Source organism: Lepidochelys olivacea (assembly GCF_965140295.1).
Source record: "Lepidochelys olivacea isolate rLepOli2 genome assembly, chromosome: 1".
In the NCBI taxonomy this organism is placed as follows: domain Eukaryota; kingdom Metazoa; phylum Chordata; order Testudines; family Cheloniidae; genus Lepidochelys; species Lepidochelys olivacea.
In genome coordinates this window covers 150,667,124-150,686,652 of record NC_140411.1, presented here as the reverse complement: position 1 = coordinate 150,686,652, position 19,529 = coordinate 150,667,124, and the positions used below count along the sequence as shown (strand labels likewise).

General features: G+C 38.7%; 1 protein-coding gene across 3 annotated transcripts in view; it reads left to right on the top strand.

Moving 5' to 3' along the window:
• DMD (dystrophin) overlaps positions 1–19,529 on the top strand; it is a gene marked incomplete at both ends in the record, with an annotated part of 1,846,964 nt that overhangs the window by 620,736 nt on the left and 1,206,699 nt on the right. For all 3 annotated transcript variants that reach the window (XM_084636024.1, XM_084636023.1, XM_084636025.1), the window contains 2 exons: positions 5,997–6,120; positions 15,370–15,457. In XM_084636024.1, the coding sequence (XP_084492150.1) occupies positions 5,997–6,120; positions 15,370–15,457 (212 nt within the window). The remainder of the gene's footprint in view (positions 1–5,996; positions 6,121–15,369; positions 15,458–19,529) is intronic.

The following is a 19,529-nucleotide window of genomic DNA, read 5'->3' as shown; positions in this document are numbered from 1 at the left end:
ACCAAAGTAAATAGAACAATGCATTGCAGCATTTTGGCGGGAGGGGTGTCATTGACATATTCTGGAGTGTGCAGGTCAGGTGCATGATCCAAAAAGAACGTAAACTGTAAACAATATTTTATTCCCTTAAGGCTTTTAAAAGGCAAACCAGTTTTAGCTGCTAAACCTTTCATTTATATGTATTTGTATTATTAATGTCCCTGAATATTGTGTAAAAAAGCCTTTCTTGTGCCACTTGGTAAATTACTTTGTACATTCTATGTAATATGCCCATGCAAAGTCTATTTGTCACAGTGTTATTATGGATATAATGACAAACTATGAATATGAAGCAGACAGTCTGTACTTTGAGGAAAGGAAAGGCCTGATAAAAAAGCATAGTTGCTCCATCTAGTGTTTAATATTCAGGGAATGTTAGCAAAATCATATACATTTATTCTTCATATAAACTAGGCTTTTATTTTAAATAAATGTTTTCATGATATATTAAAAGGGGTTATGCCAGACTTTGCTTTTCAGTTCATTCTCTTTGTATTTTCAGCAGTATCTAATATTAAATTTTGTGTTTTAGAAATTAGATATAACTGTTTTCAGAGATTAATTCCGTTAACATATGTTGTTTCAAATAGGCCTTCACTGAGCTGCAAATTGTGTAAACCCTAGCTGTGTACAGGTTGACAAGCACTTTATCTCCAGCTCTGTAGATTGTTTGACCCTTGTGCACTTGTGTATGATTTAGTGCTCGCTGTTCTCTATTATATAACCATACTTAGCTAGTCTAAAATGGGAGGATTCAGGTGTCTGAAATTTTGCTGGTGTTCCTTGGTTATGTAGTGTTTGTGTGGGCAACGTTAATTAAGAGGAGCAGGTGACTTAACAAAATCACATTTTGTTGTAAACATAGGGTGCGATTTCTGAAGATTTTCCAGGTGCAAAGCTATGATAGGTGGCTTGCTGTAGAGTAGTAGGTCCAAGTACATATGTAAATCAATGGATGTGACATTAATACAGCTTGCTAGCACCTCACTTTTGCTGTCAATGGCTGAAGATATAAAGCAGCATAACTTTAATCTATGATGACTTCTGGCTGGTTGTCAGATTGATATCTCCCTCATCCTAAAATGCGTGACCTCAAGCACCAGTAGAAAGGAATGACGAACAGGCCCTCTCAATATATGTGCCAATTCAGAGAGAAGTATTGTGAGTAGGTCTCTGATAAATAGGGTAAAGTATACAAATGTAGTGGAGGAGCAGGAAATTAGAAATGGCGACTTGGCTGACACATTGGGAATTCAACCAAGGGCCTCCAGGGCTAAAGGAAGAGCTTATATAGTTTAAACTAAAGAGACAAAGCTCCCTAGATGGGGACTATAAAAACTCATCCCCTTTATGGAGTGTCCCAGAAGGGGTTCTGTAGCACTCACTCGCCATTGGATTACACAGACAGTTACCAGATTTGCCTGTTACTTTGGGGTATACTCATTTATTAGGTTTCAGAGTAGCAGCCGTGTTAGTTTGTATTCGCTAAAAGAACAGGAGGACTTGTGGCACCTTAGAGACTAACAAATTTATTTGAGCATAAGCTTTCGTGAGCTACATGCATCCAATGAAGTGAGCTGTAGCTCACGAAAGCTTATGTTCAAATAAATTGGTTAGTCTCTAAGGTGCCACAAGTACTCCTTTTCATTTATTAGGGTTACTCTTCTTGTGGGGGTGGGGTTCTGTAATTCTATCAATATACTGCTTATGTCACTTGTGTTCTCATATGGAGCTCTACTTCTCCCTTCTACAAGTTCCGTCCCAATGGAGCTATCCTGCAGAACCTAGGTTCCCCAGGGCTGGGTTCTTCCAGCCCCAGAATCAGACGAACACACACACACACATTAACAGAGAGCATCTGAGAGGAGCGGGTTAATCACCAATCCCAAGATGACCCCTTATATGTCCCTGGACTCAGCAGGCTGGGTCGAACAGCACCTCCAAGTTGTTACTCTCACGTGCTATGGGCCCCACACTGGAAGAGAATACGCCTGAGCAGGCTGGGTCGAGCAGCACTTCCAAGCTCCGACCCTCACATGCCTCTGGACTCAGCAGGCTGGGTCGAGCAGCACTTCCAAACTGCCACCCTCACATGCCCCAAGTTCAGCATTTCCCTATCCCCATTTTCACATTACAGTTGTTCTGGTAGTGACCCACTGGATTAGAAAACACCACAGGATTTTTGGGCACTGCAGGGATCTTTAGCTTAGGTATGAGGAGCGTTGCTGCAGAGAGAGACAGAGAAGCAACCAGTTTAACCATGAAAGTTATTTATTGTCAGGTAATAACCACACAAGGGGAGCCAAACAAACAAAACAGTTATAATATTAAATCTAATTTAAATTTGATTACAAAACTCAGGTTTAGAAAACTATAACTGATCTCACAAGTCAGGGTCAGAAGGCTGTACCTAAAAAGAGAGAGAGAGAGAGTGTTAGGTTCTCACCACTCCGTGAAGCTTGAATCGATGGGGGATCACAGGTGGTGGTGGTAGCTGTGGGTCCAGAGTGCTGGAGACAGGCAGAGCCCCCAGCACGATCAGTCAGGAGAAGATGAAGTTGCAATGGAACTGATACAGATTTTGGATCCAGGCATCAGAGCACTTACTTGCGCATGGGTAGGGGGTTTTATAGAGAGAGAATAGTGGTTCAAGGGAGAAAACTAGATTTGTTTGTGGGTAAACTGATGGCTCTCGGGAGTGTACCAAAGTTATTTTGTTCAGGCTAGACAATAGGAACTGATGATTCCTGGCTATGGGCAGTGTTCCTTTGAGGGAGCTCACAATACAATTAGGCAGCTTCAGTATTTTGGATACCAATAAAGAATTTATTGCTAGAATTGGTCTGATAACTACTGAGCTGGGTGTGTGCAGGCATGGGTTCATTAACATCTAGAGCAGAGATTCCCCATCATACAGTTCTTTCCTGGTCCCAAAGTTCTGTGTGGTTCTTGCTTTGGAATTTCTGTTCTCCATTCTGTATGCTAATAGGGATGCCTTCCTGTCCTTTCTTTGATGCAAATAAGGCTAGGGGAGTTTCCTTAATCCTGTTACCCTTGTCCGAAGGGGTGTAGGTGTGTCTTCCACTACCTTTTCATTGCTTTTTGTAAGTCTTTCTTCTGATTGGCTTTGGTTCAAGCAGAAGTGGGAAGGGGGACAAAGAGATAACAAGACACAATATTCAGAGGTGCTGTATAGAAGTGCCCTTTCTGCCCTCACTATTTATCACATATACTAAAAATACCCGTTGTTCGTTCCCTTACACTGGTGCTTGAGGTTACCCATTTTAGGATGAGGGAGATCTCAATCTGACAACTAGCCAGACATCGTCACGGATTAAAATTATGCTGCTTTATATCTTCAGCCATTGACAGCAAAAGTGAAGTGCTAGCAAGCTATATTAATGTCACACCCGCTGATTTACATATGTACTTGGACCTACTACTCTGCTGCAAGCCACAGATTTTCACTGGGCCTCAGCTCAAAATGGTTGCATATGCACTTCCATGGCATTCACGTTATGAGCCTATATGTGTGGAAGTTTGAATAGCTCATGCTCATAAATTCCCAAATGATCTTGCAATTTTAATGTGCCTATACATACAGTGTAACTTTCAAAATAGCCCTCATTTCCTGCACATAAATAAATAAATGCTTAATACAAAAGGTTGACTTCTACAAAATGTTTTTGAAAATCAAGACCATAATATTCCTTTAAATAAACCAATGGCAATCTCAGTTTAGACTAAAAATTGCCTTGCCTTGTTGGAGATAAGGCATTCAAATTTGACTGTCAAGTGATTTAGATAATTTTGCTTTATGGGCTCAGATACTCCAGTGACGATGCATTCAAAATGTCTGGATAGATAACTGTCGGACCATATTTTCTTAATTGTTATTACTTGTTATTTTTATTATGATAGCATCCAGGAACCTAAATCGGGATCAGGGCTCCTCTCCTCTGTGTTCAGTGCTTTACAGGTACACAGTAAAGGCAGTCTCTTTTCTGAAGAGGTTAAAATCTAGATTAAGACATGACACATGTGGGTGTAACAGACAATTGAAAGGAATAGGCATGGAGGAGAGGCTAAATGAAAAAATCTATAATTCATGTATTTATGTGCACAGGTAGTTTTGAGTCATTCAATTACTTTTTTGACTTTTGAAATATCAGTAAACAAATGATAGCTATTGAAGGTCGCTGCTGGTCATCTACCTAGTCGTCATCAATTGGCAGTTTCCTGTAGGCATCACAGTAGATGTGGGTCTTGAAGAAAGATCTGGGAGAAAGGGGAGAGATTTTACTGACTAGCTCAGAAAAGTGTGCTATGCATAAGAAACAGCATAGAAGAAAGTGTGAAGATGCTTGTGGGAGAGTAGATAAATGGGATCAAGGCAGAGTTCGTGAAATTGAATTGGTGTCTGAGAGTCATAAGATACAGAAGTAGGTAAGTAGAAAGGAACTAAGTTGTGAACTGCCTTAAAGGTAAAGTTTGTATTTGATTCACTGGAAGGACTAACACCAGGTGACACGGTTAGAACAGAAGGCCGGAAGCGTGGCCTCAGCAGCAGAGTTTTGAACAGAGCTGATAAGCGGTAAGGTAAAAGGGAGAGAGGTGAGGATGGTTGAGAAAAAGGAGTTGCAGTAATGAAGATAAGGGATGGTAAAAGCCGATACGAGATTTCAAGTGGTATAGATAGAGTGTAAAGGTCAGATCTTCGACATACTGTGGAGTAAGAATCCCCAAAATTTTAATACAGCCAGGCTGTGTTAGGCTACAGAGAGAAGGTAGAGTAAAAGACAGCACCTTGGTTAAGGGTGGTGGCATGGAGGATGACAGACACACATTCTGCAGCTGGAAAACCAAAGCATGCACACTACTTAAGGGAAAGAATTTCAGAGACAATAAATTACCAAGTTTTTAAATATATGCTAAGCAAAAGCCCATTTTAAAGCCAGAGAATTATTTAGAGAAATTGTCTGAAGTGATATGATTTTGGGTTCTATAGAGCAGCTGTTTCAGTCCCAGGGCTTTTAAATCTACATAGACTCTCCTTGCATTCTCTCTCCACCTGTGTTGGCAACAGCACTGGAGAGGGAATCAAATCTTTAACCTATTGTGTAGCGACTAAATCAGCTTGCAGCTCCATGACTCCTCCACGCTTCACAGAAAATTAGGTCCCTACACATAATAAAACTGGTCCTAAATGCACCTTCATTTTGAACTCCTCTCTTTCTGAATGAGAAAAGGTGAATCAGTGTTGCAGGGAATAGTGAAGAAATAAAATCCATTAAAAAAAAAAAACAGCTATAAAACAAAGTACTGAAAAGTCTGTGGGGTGGGAACACAGGGAAAATAATTCCACATGGTACTAAATTTTTAATTTCCCAACTTTGCACAATGTTGTTTTTTTAAAGGTCAGCTGACTGGTAACTAGAGCTAACATAAATCAGTGGGGAAAGACTCCCTCCCTCCTTCAGACTGTATCCTTCAAATCAGCTCAGTAGGGGGTAGAATCAAACCTTTGTGGTATGAATGCTACAAGTGCATCTATAAATTGTCTCCTCCCTAATTGAGACAGTAGGGGTTTTGCAAAGCTTTTCTTAGCTGTGAAAGTCATTCTTTGCATATTTTACAAAAGAAGTCAGCTCATAAATCTGGAATCCTGGATGCAAAAGTGGACTTGTCTGTTCAGTAGACAGATTAGTGTAAAAAAACTAGGAAGCATTTGTAGGTTTACAAAAGGGCTCCTAAGTTTTACAGTTGACAGTTTTATGTGGTATCTTCTGGAATGCAGCCTACCTAGAACTTCTGTTTCTGACGGCAATCACCACTTTTTTTTCATATTTAATTCATAATTCTGGTTGAAACACCTGGTATAACATCTTTGTTGTGGTTGTTAATTTTAAAGGTTTTATATCTAAAGAAAAAAATTCTTTTATTTCTCTGTATCTTAGGTTTGACGTCGATACAACAGAACTACACAGTTGGATGACCCGCTCAGAAGCTGTACTTCAGAGTCCCGAGTTTGCAATATATAGAAAAGAAGGCAACCTGTCAGACCTCAGAGAAAGAGTCAATGTAGGAAAATATACTCTCATATTTGTTTGTCAATTTGTATTAATTTTTCAAAGTAATTTCAAAGTCCAAATCTAAAAAAGTTGAACTGTAGTTTGGCAAACACTGATTGACCATACACAGCCAAATTTTCAGAATTGCTCATTAATTTTGTGTGTCCCAGATTTTGGCTGGCAGCTTGATATATGTTGTGCCTGAGGTGGTGTTGACCCATACATCCAAGTCCACACACTTTTAACTTGTACTGCAGATTGGTACAAGTCTAAATAAAAGCAGAATCAAGCTTTATATACATTACCTTATGTATATAACCATCCTGCTACTCTTTTCATTCTAGTATTTTTATGTTAGTATCACATATTAACAAGCAAAGTCATATTATACTGTATGTAAAGGAAGATCCAGTATTTCTTTCTAGTCATAGTGTTCTAGTAAAGATCCCAAATATTAAAAATCATATTGCTCAGCTGAATTTAAACAAGTCTGGCCATGGTAGCATGGAACACTTGAAAAATTATTCTTTAATCTCCTACGGCCTCAGTGATGATTTTGCAGTGTGTAAGCATAACTGTGTGTGTGTTTTCCACACACACTGAATTTAGTCTGTTAAACACTACAATATTTGAATACTAGGAAATAATTTGATTTTTGAAAATAGTTGCAAAAATTATCTGCTTTATTCTGAGTATGAGAAGGAGAAATCCATGTCTAGCTAGCTATTACACTCAAAGCCCATGATATTTTACAAATGTGTTGGTTTAAAAATTAACAAAGATAAATTCTTCCTCCATGTACTGCAAATGGAACAAAATTACCAACACTAAATCATTTCTGCTATATGTTTGTCTTCCCGTCTGTGTCTCCATCTTAAATCAGCTCTGATAAGATGAAGGAAATTGAATTTCAGCCCTTAAGAAGTATATATTCAAAAGTTTCTTGTTATCTCACTTACCTTGCAGTGGTTTGTGTTTAATCAATAGTCTCCATAGCAATACTGGAAGAAAGCACTGAGTACTTTGCGGTATACTGAGTGCAGCTCTCTGATGCCACCTGCTCATCTTTGTGTACTTGGAAGTAATACTAATAATTATTTGGTAAATGATTTTACTCTGACCATTTTCTATCTGCTCCATGAAATGTGCACGTATTAAAAACAAAACTGGCATGATACATGCAGAAGATATGATGGATGCAGGCATTCAGATACTAGAGTGATGGGGACAATTTAATTCATAAAGAGATAGACACTTTTGGAGTGCTTCACACATTATACTATTGGGTTTTTTAAATAATTGAAGGTTCCTTTTGTTTCCATTTTTAGGAGCATAACCACCTCAAAGTTGGCAAATTAGCTCTTGCCCAGACCTTTGTAATTATTCTGAACACTTGCACACTCAGATACCCTTAGCCAATAAGATGTTCCCCTTCCTAATATCAGTTTTATAATACTTTAAAATAACCTTAAGGGATTCAGCAGCCATGGTTTGTTCACTTCCCTCCTCCTTTCCTTCCTGTGCTCCTAAGGAGGCGGTGATCTGTGTCCCTGCAAGTGAGAGATGGAGGTAGATGAACCCCAGACCTGCTTCTGCTCCCAACTGGGGTTCCCCGCAGCTCTTGCCCCAGACTCTAGTCGGGCTCCTATACTTGCTCCTCTTTTGTTGATGGTGAGGCAGAGTTTGGGGGTGGGAGGCCAGTAGCAGCGCCATCTTTTCAGATCTTTGCCAAAAAAGTATATGATTACATGGGAATGTGCTGGATTGGACTCAGGCATGGTCCTCCCCTCCATTTTGGTCCCCCCAGATATTGTAACATTGGAAGTTGGGTTCAAGGGATTGGAGACAACCGGATCTTTCAGATCTTCCATAGATGACCTTAGAAAGTGAGTAGTAGCATGATTGAGAAGCTTGTTTCCAATTACCTGTGCTGGAAAACAGTGCAGAAAAATCTTTTTCTGAGATCAAAGATCGGGATGCAGGATAGAAAAAAAATGGAGGACTTCCTCTTCTAAAAAGAAATGGGAGAAATAACAAACATTATTATCCCATGTTAACACTGAAAATCTTTTTATAAAGACCACAGCTGAGTTAGGGTTGGAGGAACATCTTTATTTTTAAAAGTTTACATTTTGCCATGAGTAACTGCACATTTAAGGGTCTACAAGTTGCAGGCGTCAAAAAGGCTCGACCTCCTTTAGTCAGTATCAATATAGGTGAGATAAATAAAGTGGAGGGTAGCTCCCTTCAATGGACTCCCAGCCAGCCAGTTAGCTGTAAAATCCCTCTTGGTAGCTGTTTTAAACCCTTTACAAGTAAAGGAAGTAAAGAAGTCCCCCAGGTAAAGAGAAAAGAAAAAGTGGGCACCTGACCAAAAGAGCCAATGGGAAGGCTAGAACTTTTTAAAACGGGGAAAGAAACTTTCCCTTTGTCTGTGGTTCTCTGGGCTGCAGAAACATGGAGCAGCAATGCTATAAGCAGAAATGCTGTGTAAGGTTTGAACCAGGTATGAAAAAGTATTTTCCATACCTAGAAGGAAAAATTTGGATAGGGAATGTTTAGTTAGATGCTATCAGGTTCTCTTTATTTTGGCTTTTGGATCTCCTCTGTGCTAACCCCAGATGCTTTTGTTTGCTTGTAACCTTTAAGCTGAAGCCCCAAGAAGCTATTTTGGGTGATTAATTTTTTGGAATTACTCTTCTAAAATCTATCAAAAGCCTAAATTCCAAATGTATTTTCTCTTTGTTTTTTATAAAATTTACTTTTCTTTAAAAAAACAAACAAACAAAAAACCAGGATTGGATTTTTGGTGTCCTAAGAGGTTTGTGCATATGCTGTTTGATTAGCTGGGGGTAACAGCTAATTTCCTTTGTTTTCTTTCTCAGCTCTTCCCCAAAGCGAGGAGGGGGAAGTGAAAAGGGCTTGAGCATACCCCACAGGGAGGAATTCCCAAGTGCTCCTTCCTGGGTCCAAGGGGTTGGTTTTGTTTTGTTTTGTTTTTGATTTGCATTTGGGTGGTGGCAGCATTTACCAAGCCAAAGTCAGAGAAAAACTGTAACCTTGGGAGTTTAATTCAAGCCTGGAGTGGCAAGTATTAATTTAAGAATCCTTGTGGGCCCCCACTTTCTGCACTCAGAGTGACAGAGTGGGGATTCAGCCTTGACAACAGGGGAAACTTTTAAAGATAATTGGTGACAGCTAGCGGCTGAAATCTGTACTGGACACTGCTCAGCTGCTGGCAGAAGTAAAGTCAGGGCAAGTTTTTAAAAAAACAGATTTGAAAACCTGCCTGTACTTGATTTTTTTCAGACACAACATCTCTCTCCTTGGAAATGGAAGCAGAGGTGGGAAGTGGCAGCCAGCACCTTAAATTAACAAGAGCTTTCACAGCTGCTGGCTGCCAGTTCTCACTTTTATTTCTGTGGAAATAAGGGTCAGAACAAGGCAAAAATAAGATGATGGGGTATGGGCTGCCTGCTGAAATCTGCATCTCCAGAGTCAAAAGTCAGCTATTGACTAGGACTATTTAATTACAAATGTTAAGACAAAAAAGACAAACATTATAGAAATGATGATTCAATGAGGCTGTCTGTATATATTTATTATACTGTTACACACACACCTGTAACTGTATATAGGTATGCGTATACATGTGCATATGTACATACACACTTGGTTTGTTCACACACAGAACAGAGAGAGATTATGGATTTGATCCAAAGTCCACTGAAGTCAATGGGTATCTTTTTATTTTGGCCCTATATGGCACTTTATCAAGAATACATGGTTATGTGGTATGAAGGTTTCATTATGGGATGACCATATAAGTAATGTACACAATCTAAAATGGATGCCAATAAAATCTTTTACTCCATTCCGCCCCTTCATGAATTCTGTACGTGATGTCTACATTACAGAAAACAATTTTAGCAATGCTTTAAAGTGTTCCTTGTTCAGCCATAATGACAGGTTCCTTTGTTACTGTGAATCTGAATATATAGGGCTTAGGTGAAGAAAATAGTGAAAATTAACGAGATGGAAAACATCCGGAAAAAAGAAGTCCAAGGCTGAGAATATATATCCATAATTTAACAGTAAAAATCTTTACAATGATGTAGTTAGTGAAGAAAATAACATTTAGAAGCCTGAAAATTCAGAGTTTAAAGTTAAACTTACCAGAAACCCAAACTTTAGCAAGTATGGGAGAGTTCACAAAGTACAATGCTCAAACCACTTAAATTTAGCTCCTTCTCAATCTCAAGCTCCTAAATTATCTTTTTTCCTTTTATAGCTGCCTTTTATAGCTACTTTACAGATATGCTGTGTTTGGATCAAAACGTTTTTTAAAGAAGTTGAATTCTGTAGCTTAGGACTTGTCCTCACAGCTTTGTACGCAACACTGTACATGCACACCCTGGCTTGCCATGCACTGACTGACTGTAGACAAGCCCTAGGATTTTGAACAGAAACTCTCATTGTGCAGCTTGCTGCTGGTGTGTCAAAACTGGGAATCAGACAGCAGCGATTTAAAATTTGTTTAACGTTTCCATTGTAGACATGGTAATGCTGCATGTAATGATCTTGGATAATTGGTTACCAAATAAAATCATATGATTCAATAGTAACCTCCTAGTTTTGCAGGATTGGGCCTGCCTGGTGGAGAGTGGAGAATGACTCCCTACATTGCTATTGACCAAATCAAGGATTTTTAAAGTGTTTTTGTGAACAGTGCCTGACATACCGCTGTATAATTAAGAATAAAGGATTTTAAATGTTGGTTGTGATCAGATGAAGCTATTATATATGGATAAGATACTGTAGTCTGATATTCTACTTTGATCAGATTAGCATGAAGCGGCATAAATCGTTGTCTCACTGTATGGGTATAGCATGTTGTGTAGGACTGAAGTGTTCTACTGCTGACTAGAAAATAGATGCTCATGGTTTTTGCTATTATCACATATATTTTTAAAAGCCAATAAAGTACTTACAAAAATAACCACACAAAAAGAGGACTGTCAAGTAAAGTTGACTGGAAAAATCAAATTTTTTCTTGCATTTCAAATTTTCCATTTGAAACTCCAGTTTTTCCTGTAGGAAATTTCAGAAGTGTGGGACAATTGTGTTTTTTGCTTACTTTACAATACTTACTCTTTCCCAACTTTTTCCAGTGGCACCAGCTGGTAAACAGGAATGAAAAGTGGGAAGGCAAGGAAAAAAAAAAACACATTTCACTTTTAGAAGTAACATGTTCACATTTAAATTTTAACACACTACTTAAATGTGCAAGTGTTACTGTTTCTCTCAGTCACACTTTCAGTATTTTGTTACTGATTGCCAACTGGCAGAAGTTGGAAAACAATAATAATACATGGGAAAGTAGGGTTTTCCACACTTTGACTTTTTTCACAGCTTTTTCTAATTGAAGAGTAATCAGAAGGTGAGGCAAAATTTTCATTTTAAAATAGAAAAATGTTTAAGGATATTTTCCCACAAATGTTTTGTTTCCAAAATGTTTTATTTTTCCAGAAAAATATTGAAAGATGAAAAATTGATTGACAATATTTTTGTGTGAAAAATATAGATTGATTTAAAAAATAAAGCCCTATTTTCCAATGGAAAAAACTTTCCCTCAGAAAATGTTTGACTACTGCAGTTGTTAAGGTTCTGATGTGTAGCACTCAAAGATTTGGAAATGCCAAAATTAAGGTTTTCTGCACAACCTTAACCTCAAACCACTTGTGTAGTGAATAAGCCTTGGGTCCAGAAGAGTACTACCTCAATCATGACAGAAGATGAGAAATGCATAATGAATGAAGGAGGGTTGAGAGGTAAATGAGAGGGGTGTTGACAGGACCCCCTGCCTTATTCAGTGCAGGGATGGGTGATGCACCATTTATGAGGCATGGGGAAATAAAGTATGAGGCTAATCATAAATATTTAAAAGTTATTTCAGTCACTGTGTACTGTTGAGCCTGCAGAATTAATAATGATGGGACCTGTGGAAAAATGTGATCATGTATTTAAAAATAATCTCAAAGTATCTCAAAATGCATACACACAAGGGAGCAGAATTCATGTTGTGTAGGCCACCTTTACTTTGGCATTTCCAGACTTTTGAATGCAACCTTAACATTATATTTATCAGCTTTTTGTATGGATACACATGCACATGGGGGGGGGGGCGGTGGTGACACACACTCCACTCACGTGGCAATTCTGTCCATGTGAGAAATTAATACATGTGGTTCCTCAGTTCATCATGCAACTTTGACTATTTCATCTACCCTCTGCTCCTTAATCCATCACTTATGCGACTTATCCTCCCCCCCACACCCCCCCCCGTCAGCTTTTAAAAAGTCACTTTAAAAAACAATCAGCCTGCCAAGATGATGACAATCATTATTATTTATTTGGATTGCGTTGTCACTTAGGAATCCCCCCACCCAATTGTGCTAAGTACTGTACATATATCTAATGAAGAGAAAGTCCTAGGAGTTTACAATCTCAGAATAAAATAGACAACTGGTGGATATAGCAAGGAGCTGGGGGGAGCACAAGGTAACAGTGGGACAATACTAATCAGCAGTAAATGTTTGCTGCTTTTGCCCCCAAAATACTACCTCTATTCAGGACCTCGAAAGGTGAAATTTGTCTTGGGCTAGTGACATGTTTTCTATAGATGTAAAAATGTAAGAACTGTGAAAAGCCTGTTATCTTCTGGAAACAGGAACTTTTTATCATATGGAAGGGGAGTTTCTGAACTTTCCACTGGGACTCACAGTATTTGTGTCTGGCCTTGGAAGGTTCAGGATCACAGACTTAAATGCCTTGTCATTTTTATGCTTAGAAAAATCAATATTCTATATATAAATACATAAAAATCTATATAAATCATCTATATATAGATTAGAGTAGTTTTTATGGTTCCTTCTGGGCTCTTTACAGTTAGACCAATAGTAACTACATCACCTGGCTTTACAGGCGGAGTGAGACCAAAAAAAAAAAAAAAAAAAAATCCCATGTCCATTTTTAAAGCTCTCTAAAGTGCATTTCTACAAAAGTTTTTCTGTAATTTATGTGGCACGCAACACATGACGGTGTGGTATGAAGATTTTATTTGTACATGTTAGGAATGACTCATGCAAGCCACGAGTGAGTAATGCAGTCATCTTAAATTCATTCTGATAAAACCTAGATACCACATCACACTATCATGCATCAGTCCATAACTTCTCTCTGTGCGTATAATGTACAAATAAATATATAATAAAACATATGCTTACCAAAGTATTCCCAAACTTAATTCCTCACTAAATATCAATTCTCATCTTCATTTTTTAAGATACATTATTTGCACAAAATTAAATTGATACAAGTATTTTCTATAAAATTTGCACATTGTTACAGTGGATGTTTAAAATTATTAAAATGTATGATGAAATACCTATTATAATAGGAAGCAACTATGTGTATATATAATTCACAATAAAACATAGAATGAGATAGTGGTAGGCCTTGGGTATGTGTGAATAGGACTGTGTGAGGCTGTGGAAGGTGGCTCTCTGAAGCCCCAGGCCTGGTATAAGATGTTCACAGTTAGGCTCTATCTGCTACATTAGCATCACTGAGGATTTTTGCATGGTCAGATTCTGTCTTTGTATATCCCATTGTAGAATCAGGGCTTAAATTCATTTTTAAAATATACATTTTTACTTTCCAATTTCCTTTTTTTTTCCCCCAAGCCATTCATTTTGATACAAAAATATGCAAAATCCCCAAATTTTCAGGTACAGTGAAAAGAATTTTTCTCAAAGTCCATTTTTACTGTGTATGATTCTGTGTTAGCATGATGATTTTGAAGTGAGAATCCATTTTGAATTAATTTGAGGCATTTTGAGCATTGCTGTTGTTAATTCACCCACTGGTAGTTGTGATATACAAATTAGGTGTTTTCTCAACAAAACAGTATTGGTATTACTATTTAATGCACTAATTATCTCTGTTAAAATAAATGCATTTAAAAAGAGATTTCAAGTCCAGTATCACTTTAAAAAGTGTGTTTATATATACTTACTATGTAAATAAGGAGTGTAATGTTAGTCATCTAAATCTATACTTAGGTATCAAAAGCAGTGGCCTAATTTATTTGGCTTCATTGCAAGTTGTGAGGGCTCTCTACGCTTTTTATAGTCAGGCCCCTTAGAGTATGTCTTCACTGCACGTTCAGCGTGAGTGATCAGCTCCTGGGTGGGACCAGCCACACTGCAAAGTCCAGCTTGGGTTACTGTGTTCTCACTGGTGCTGCACTCACCTGTGTGAGGCATTAGGACTTCTGGATGTATATCTCAAGGATCTTTTGTGATGCAGTAAGATGAGCCTCTCTGATTATATCCCACTGAATCTTGGTAGAACTTGTCTGACCTTCTGGGCACATGGGGAAATTGTTGGAAGGCATTGGAGAACTATCAGCACTTGAATGATTATCCTGCATCCTTCTGCAACATGGGCAGGTTACTAGCCTAAATACAAGCAGATTGTAAACCATACCCCAGCTATTGCAACTAGCCCAGATTGAAACACTACTAAATTTGGGTAAGAAGGTTTTGTGTGTGGCTGAGCGGGGGGCTAGGGACAATACTTTAATAGAAGTTCTAGTTAATTCAGCAGTGAAGTCATACTTTAAATATACCTAAATACGGATTAGGATGTCCAACTTTAGCCATGTAAGTTTGAAAAGGTTGGCTAATACATAGTAAGCAAATAAGTCAAAGCCATATGGGATGAATTCTGCAGTGCTCTGAGCAATCCTGTGATGGGCTATGCACCCTCCACTCACATCAAAATCTGTGGGAACTGAGGTCACACAGCCCTGTGAAGGATCAAGTTTAATATTTCTCTATATGAAACCTATTGAACAGACATTTTTTTCATTCTCTGATCCTGGGTTTTGAACAATTCGGATTCTATATATAAATACTTGTGTGTTGTTTGTCTATAAAGTACCTACATGTGTTGTTTATCAAATAATCTTGTCATGCTTGCACGTAGAGATTTATGTATTCAACCTTGCTTTCCTAAAGTTATGTGGCCAGAAGCATAGCCAACTTTGTGTGATTTGTTCTGTTGCCAAGTCAGGAGGTTAGCCGGGCGATTTTACAGGGTAAAAAGATTTTGTGGCCGTAGAAAATGTACAGATTAATTATTTGGTGTCTTCAAAATCTCTGTCTAAATTCTTACCTTTCCTGTCATGCTACAGGCCATCGAACGAGAAAAGTCTGAGAAGTACAGGAAACTGCAAGACACCAGCAGATCAGCGGAGGCCTTGGTGGAACAGATGGTGAATGGTAATGATATGGGGGTTGAATTAGATGATAATCTTAAGGATAGAATAAATACACAAGAATTCTGTTAGCAAAGCACTTTCTGAATGGAATGGTAAGTTAATTTTGCTTTATATTTTTGTCACTCTGTCTGGAGTGACCCACCACTGAGAGAGCCAGTTTCAGGTCACCTTGTTAGAAAACAGTACAGAAACCCCAAACTGACTGTATATTCTATAATTAGATTTCACCAAGCCAGTAACAAATGTGCACTCCTGGATTAGTCTTACCATGGAGCCACAGACAGTCCCCTTAGGCTCTCCCGCCCCTCTTTACCACCCAGACAAGATGGACTTTGTGATGAAAGGTTATTAAAAGAAAAAATCACCTCACATTAGGTTACTCCCAACCTCAAAGGCTCAGTCACCCGAGGTCAATGGATACTCTGGATCTCACACCAAAGACAACACTGACAGCCAATTTCTCTAGTAAACTAAATAAAGGTTTATTAGCTAAGAAAAAGAAATCTGTTATTGAGAGGTTAAAACAGGTAAAATACATTAACAGTTGAGTCAAAGTTTGTAAATCCAATGTGATAGCAGAGATGTAGTGATGGGATCTTGGGCCATTTATTCAGTATTCCACCCTGTTATAATCCAAAACAGTTCAGAGATACAACATCGCTCCCTGGATCCATTCTTATAGCAGTTTGCCCTGGAAAGCAATCTGGCAAGTATCTCCATCACATCATGGCCTTTTTGTCTGTTGACTAAATGCAGACTGTGGATTTCCCATTGTTGAACACTATGACCCATGCTTTGAAGTTAGTATGCTTCTTCATTTACAGTTCCAAAGCTTCAATTCTGTTTGATGGGCAGGCCAATTACAGATGCATATATAATGCATTTTGTTACAGGAATCCAAATAATCTTTCATTCGTTTTCATGAAGTTTAAACATCAAGCAAATACACCTTTGATCTAGGATTATCTAATTACAGGGTATGCATAGTGTAACAGAAGACAACAGAATACAGATAGGTGAAAACAATACAATCAACATCTCCTTTTGATCTCTTTTAACAAGTGAATTGGCTTGAACATGCTATGACCTTTTAGCATTTCTTTGATATTCAAGCATAAGTGAACTGCCCTATTGCTCTAGCTTGAGCTGTTAGAATCACAATTTTCTTATTATTTTTAATGTTAGAGCTATTCATTGGAAAGGGGTGGAAACAAAAACAGAACTTTACCACCATGAAAGGAAATGTAGCAAACTATAATGCTCACAATAGTGCACTATGTGTTGTTAGTCAGTTCTGCACAGAAACTAGGATTCAAATCTTACTTTCTGACTATATTAAACTTTTGAAGAGACCATAGTTCATTTGAAATTATTTCAGGGAGCACGAGCCTTGAATATAGTCACAATTCTTAGACATTTTGAAAATTAATCATATCTGATTATATGGCTTTTGCAATATTTTATATCGTAGCAGAGTACAGAGAATTCTAATTATACTTTGGAAGAGATTTCTGTTATTTAAAAATTCAAATGTAATGGTTTATCCAAATTTCAGATTAAAAAAAAATCTTATTTTACTTTGTAATGGGCTTCACTCACCATTCTGGCACCTCCTGCTGGTTGTCTTGGGAATTAGCTCTTCGGGTAGTGCCACACCACCATCACTCCTGCTCTAGGTCCCATGTCTTTCCAAGGACAGCAGCATCCTCTTCAGCGACACAGCCCTCCGGCCGTGCCTCACACTGTGCTTCCCACTTCCAGAGGACCTGAAGTCTGCTGTTCAACCACTTCCTTTAGTGGCTATTGCAGCGAATTGTCTGGCCACTTCCTCATGGCCCCAGCATCCTCTTTGCCCTTGCCTCAGGGCCTCAGCCTGCAAACCCCAGCAGCCAGCCAGGACCTCTCTCTCTCCTGCTCCCAACACCCTCTCAGCTCTCCAGAGACGCACTCCTTCCTCCCTGGGCTTCCAGCAGACAACTATCCTCCTCTGCAATTTCCTTTTTATATGGGCCTCCTTGGCTCTGATTAGCTGCTCCCCTCAGCCCTTCTCTGATTGGCTGCCTCCTTAGGACTCTATTAACTCCTTAGAGTCCCATGTGGGGCAGAAGCCCCATCACATACTGATGATTGAATTTGTCAAATTTCCTGTTAATTTCCAGACTTGACTGATATGTTGTGAGCTTTTAGATTTTATTTGCTAGGAAAAGAAAAAGGTTTTATTGTAAAACAGGAGAAATATACACTGAAGAAAAATTGCAGTGGTATGTGTTTTGAGTGCAACTTGACAAACTAGAACCAGAAATTGTCATCTTCGTTACAGCAAATAATTCCCAGCACTACAATAAAATCTACAAACAATTCTACTAGTAACTAGGGGCAGATTCTGCTATGCTGACCCACCTTAAGTTGTGGATAGTCCCACTGATGAAATGGAATTATTTGTCAAATATGATTATAGTAATGAAAATAAGGAGGGCAGACTCTGGACCTAAGTGGGTTGAATGTTACGTTCCTCCTTTACTACCACTTTCATACAAACAAAATATAAACAGCTTGCAACTTAGTGTTTGCTTAAGTATCTCAGTTTAGTGTTCATTAGTTACTTTATTATGTAGTGGTTGAACACGGTAAATTAAATATTGGAAAACAATAATGACAATAAACAGGCTTTCTTAACTGTGGTTCTCAACAGTACAAGCAAGGATGCAGTATCGTGGAGGAAGCTGTTAGACAAATGCTTACAGTCAAAACTGGCAGCATTAGAAGTGCTGAGTATCCACATCTGCCACTATCTTGTGGATCCATAGCTCTTCCAAAATTTTGGGCCTGCACAGTGCAGTTGCAATAGAGCTGACCTTCAACAAGTTCAAAATTAGTTAAGGAACTAACTACTAAGGAACTACTACCAGAGAGTGGAGTGTAAAATCGAATGGGTTGCTATTTGAAGTTGCAGGCTTTCTTTAATTGTTATGATAAACAGCAGAGAACTTAACTTCACAAGTGAATAAAATACTAAATTGCCATGCTAACCAAATGTCAATGAGCCTAGGTAGTTGTGGAGTCACCCCAGCATCAGTGTATAGGCACAGTACCTCAAGCAATGGCCCTGGCCTGCCAAGTTGTCATAGATTTCAAGGATAGACAGATTTTAATGGTCTCATTCCTAAACACAAGGAGCAATGCAGAGGAAAGTCTGTGAGGCAGAATCTCAAGAAACTTCCATCCTGCTTGGGACAGAGTCCTTATCCTGACCTTTTCCATGGTTGGTCATGTACAAAATATCTATAGCAGATTTTTCTTTTAATTGGTATTAAAAATAATCTATTTGGCCTGGAAGAATACTTTCCCTGGATTGTGCAAGCCTTGTAAGGCACTATTTGATATGTGCACATTGAGCCAATTGAGTCAAGAGTCAGGTCCATGTAGTGCAGATAAGAAAATATAAAAAATCTCCTTCTTCTACTTTGCCTCATGGCTGGGAGGAACAGCACTGCACTTGACTGCCCTGGTGACAATTCCATTTGCATTTTTTTGCTGTCTACTTTTGGTTTCAGTTGGAGAACCAGTAGCCCCAGGAACTGGTATTATGACACAACCACCTCTTTGTTCCAAAGCCTAGGTGTCAACTACACTTAGTATCAAACAGACGATCACTTCCATCTGAAATTCCCTCTTGTAACTTGTGATTCTCTGTTCCCCCCTTGCCTCCCAAAATGGTGCATGCATGCGGCTGATATTATGATGTAGTAACTCTGGTTATGAGGTCATAGTGAGAGGAAGAGGTCCAAACTCACTTCTGGCTTGGTTCTTTCATTAATAAGTAATATTTATTTATGATGATATGCTGTTTGGAGGGAGGACACTTGCCACTGTTGCTTAAAGTAGCAGCAAGGATTGTGCATAATTGTTAAAGGCGGCCCCTTAAAGACAGGATGAGGTTTCCCAAATATCAGTCTATCGGAAGGAACGTGTCTTCCCACTAGGACTTTGGCACTGAGCATGCTAGCTGTGGATCAGTGTAACTGAGCGTGGCCCTTTCAGTTCTTCTGACCTCATGCTTTGCATCATGACAG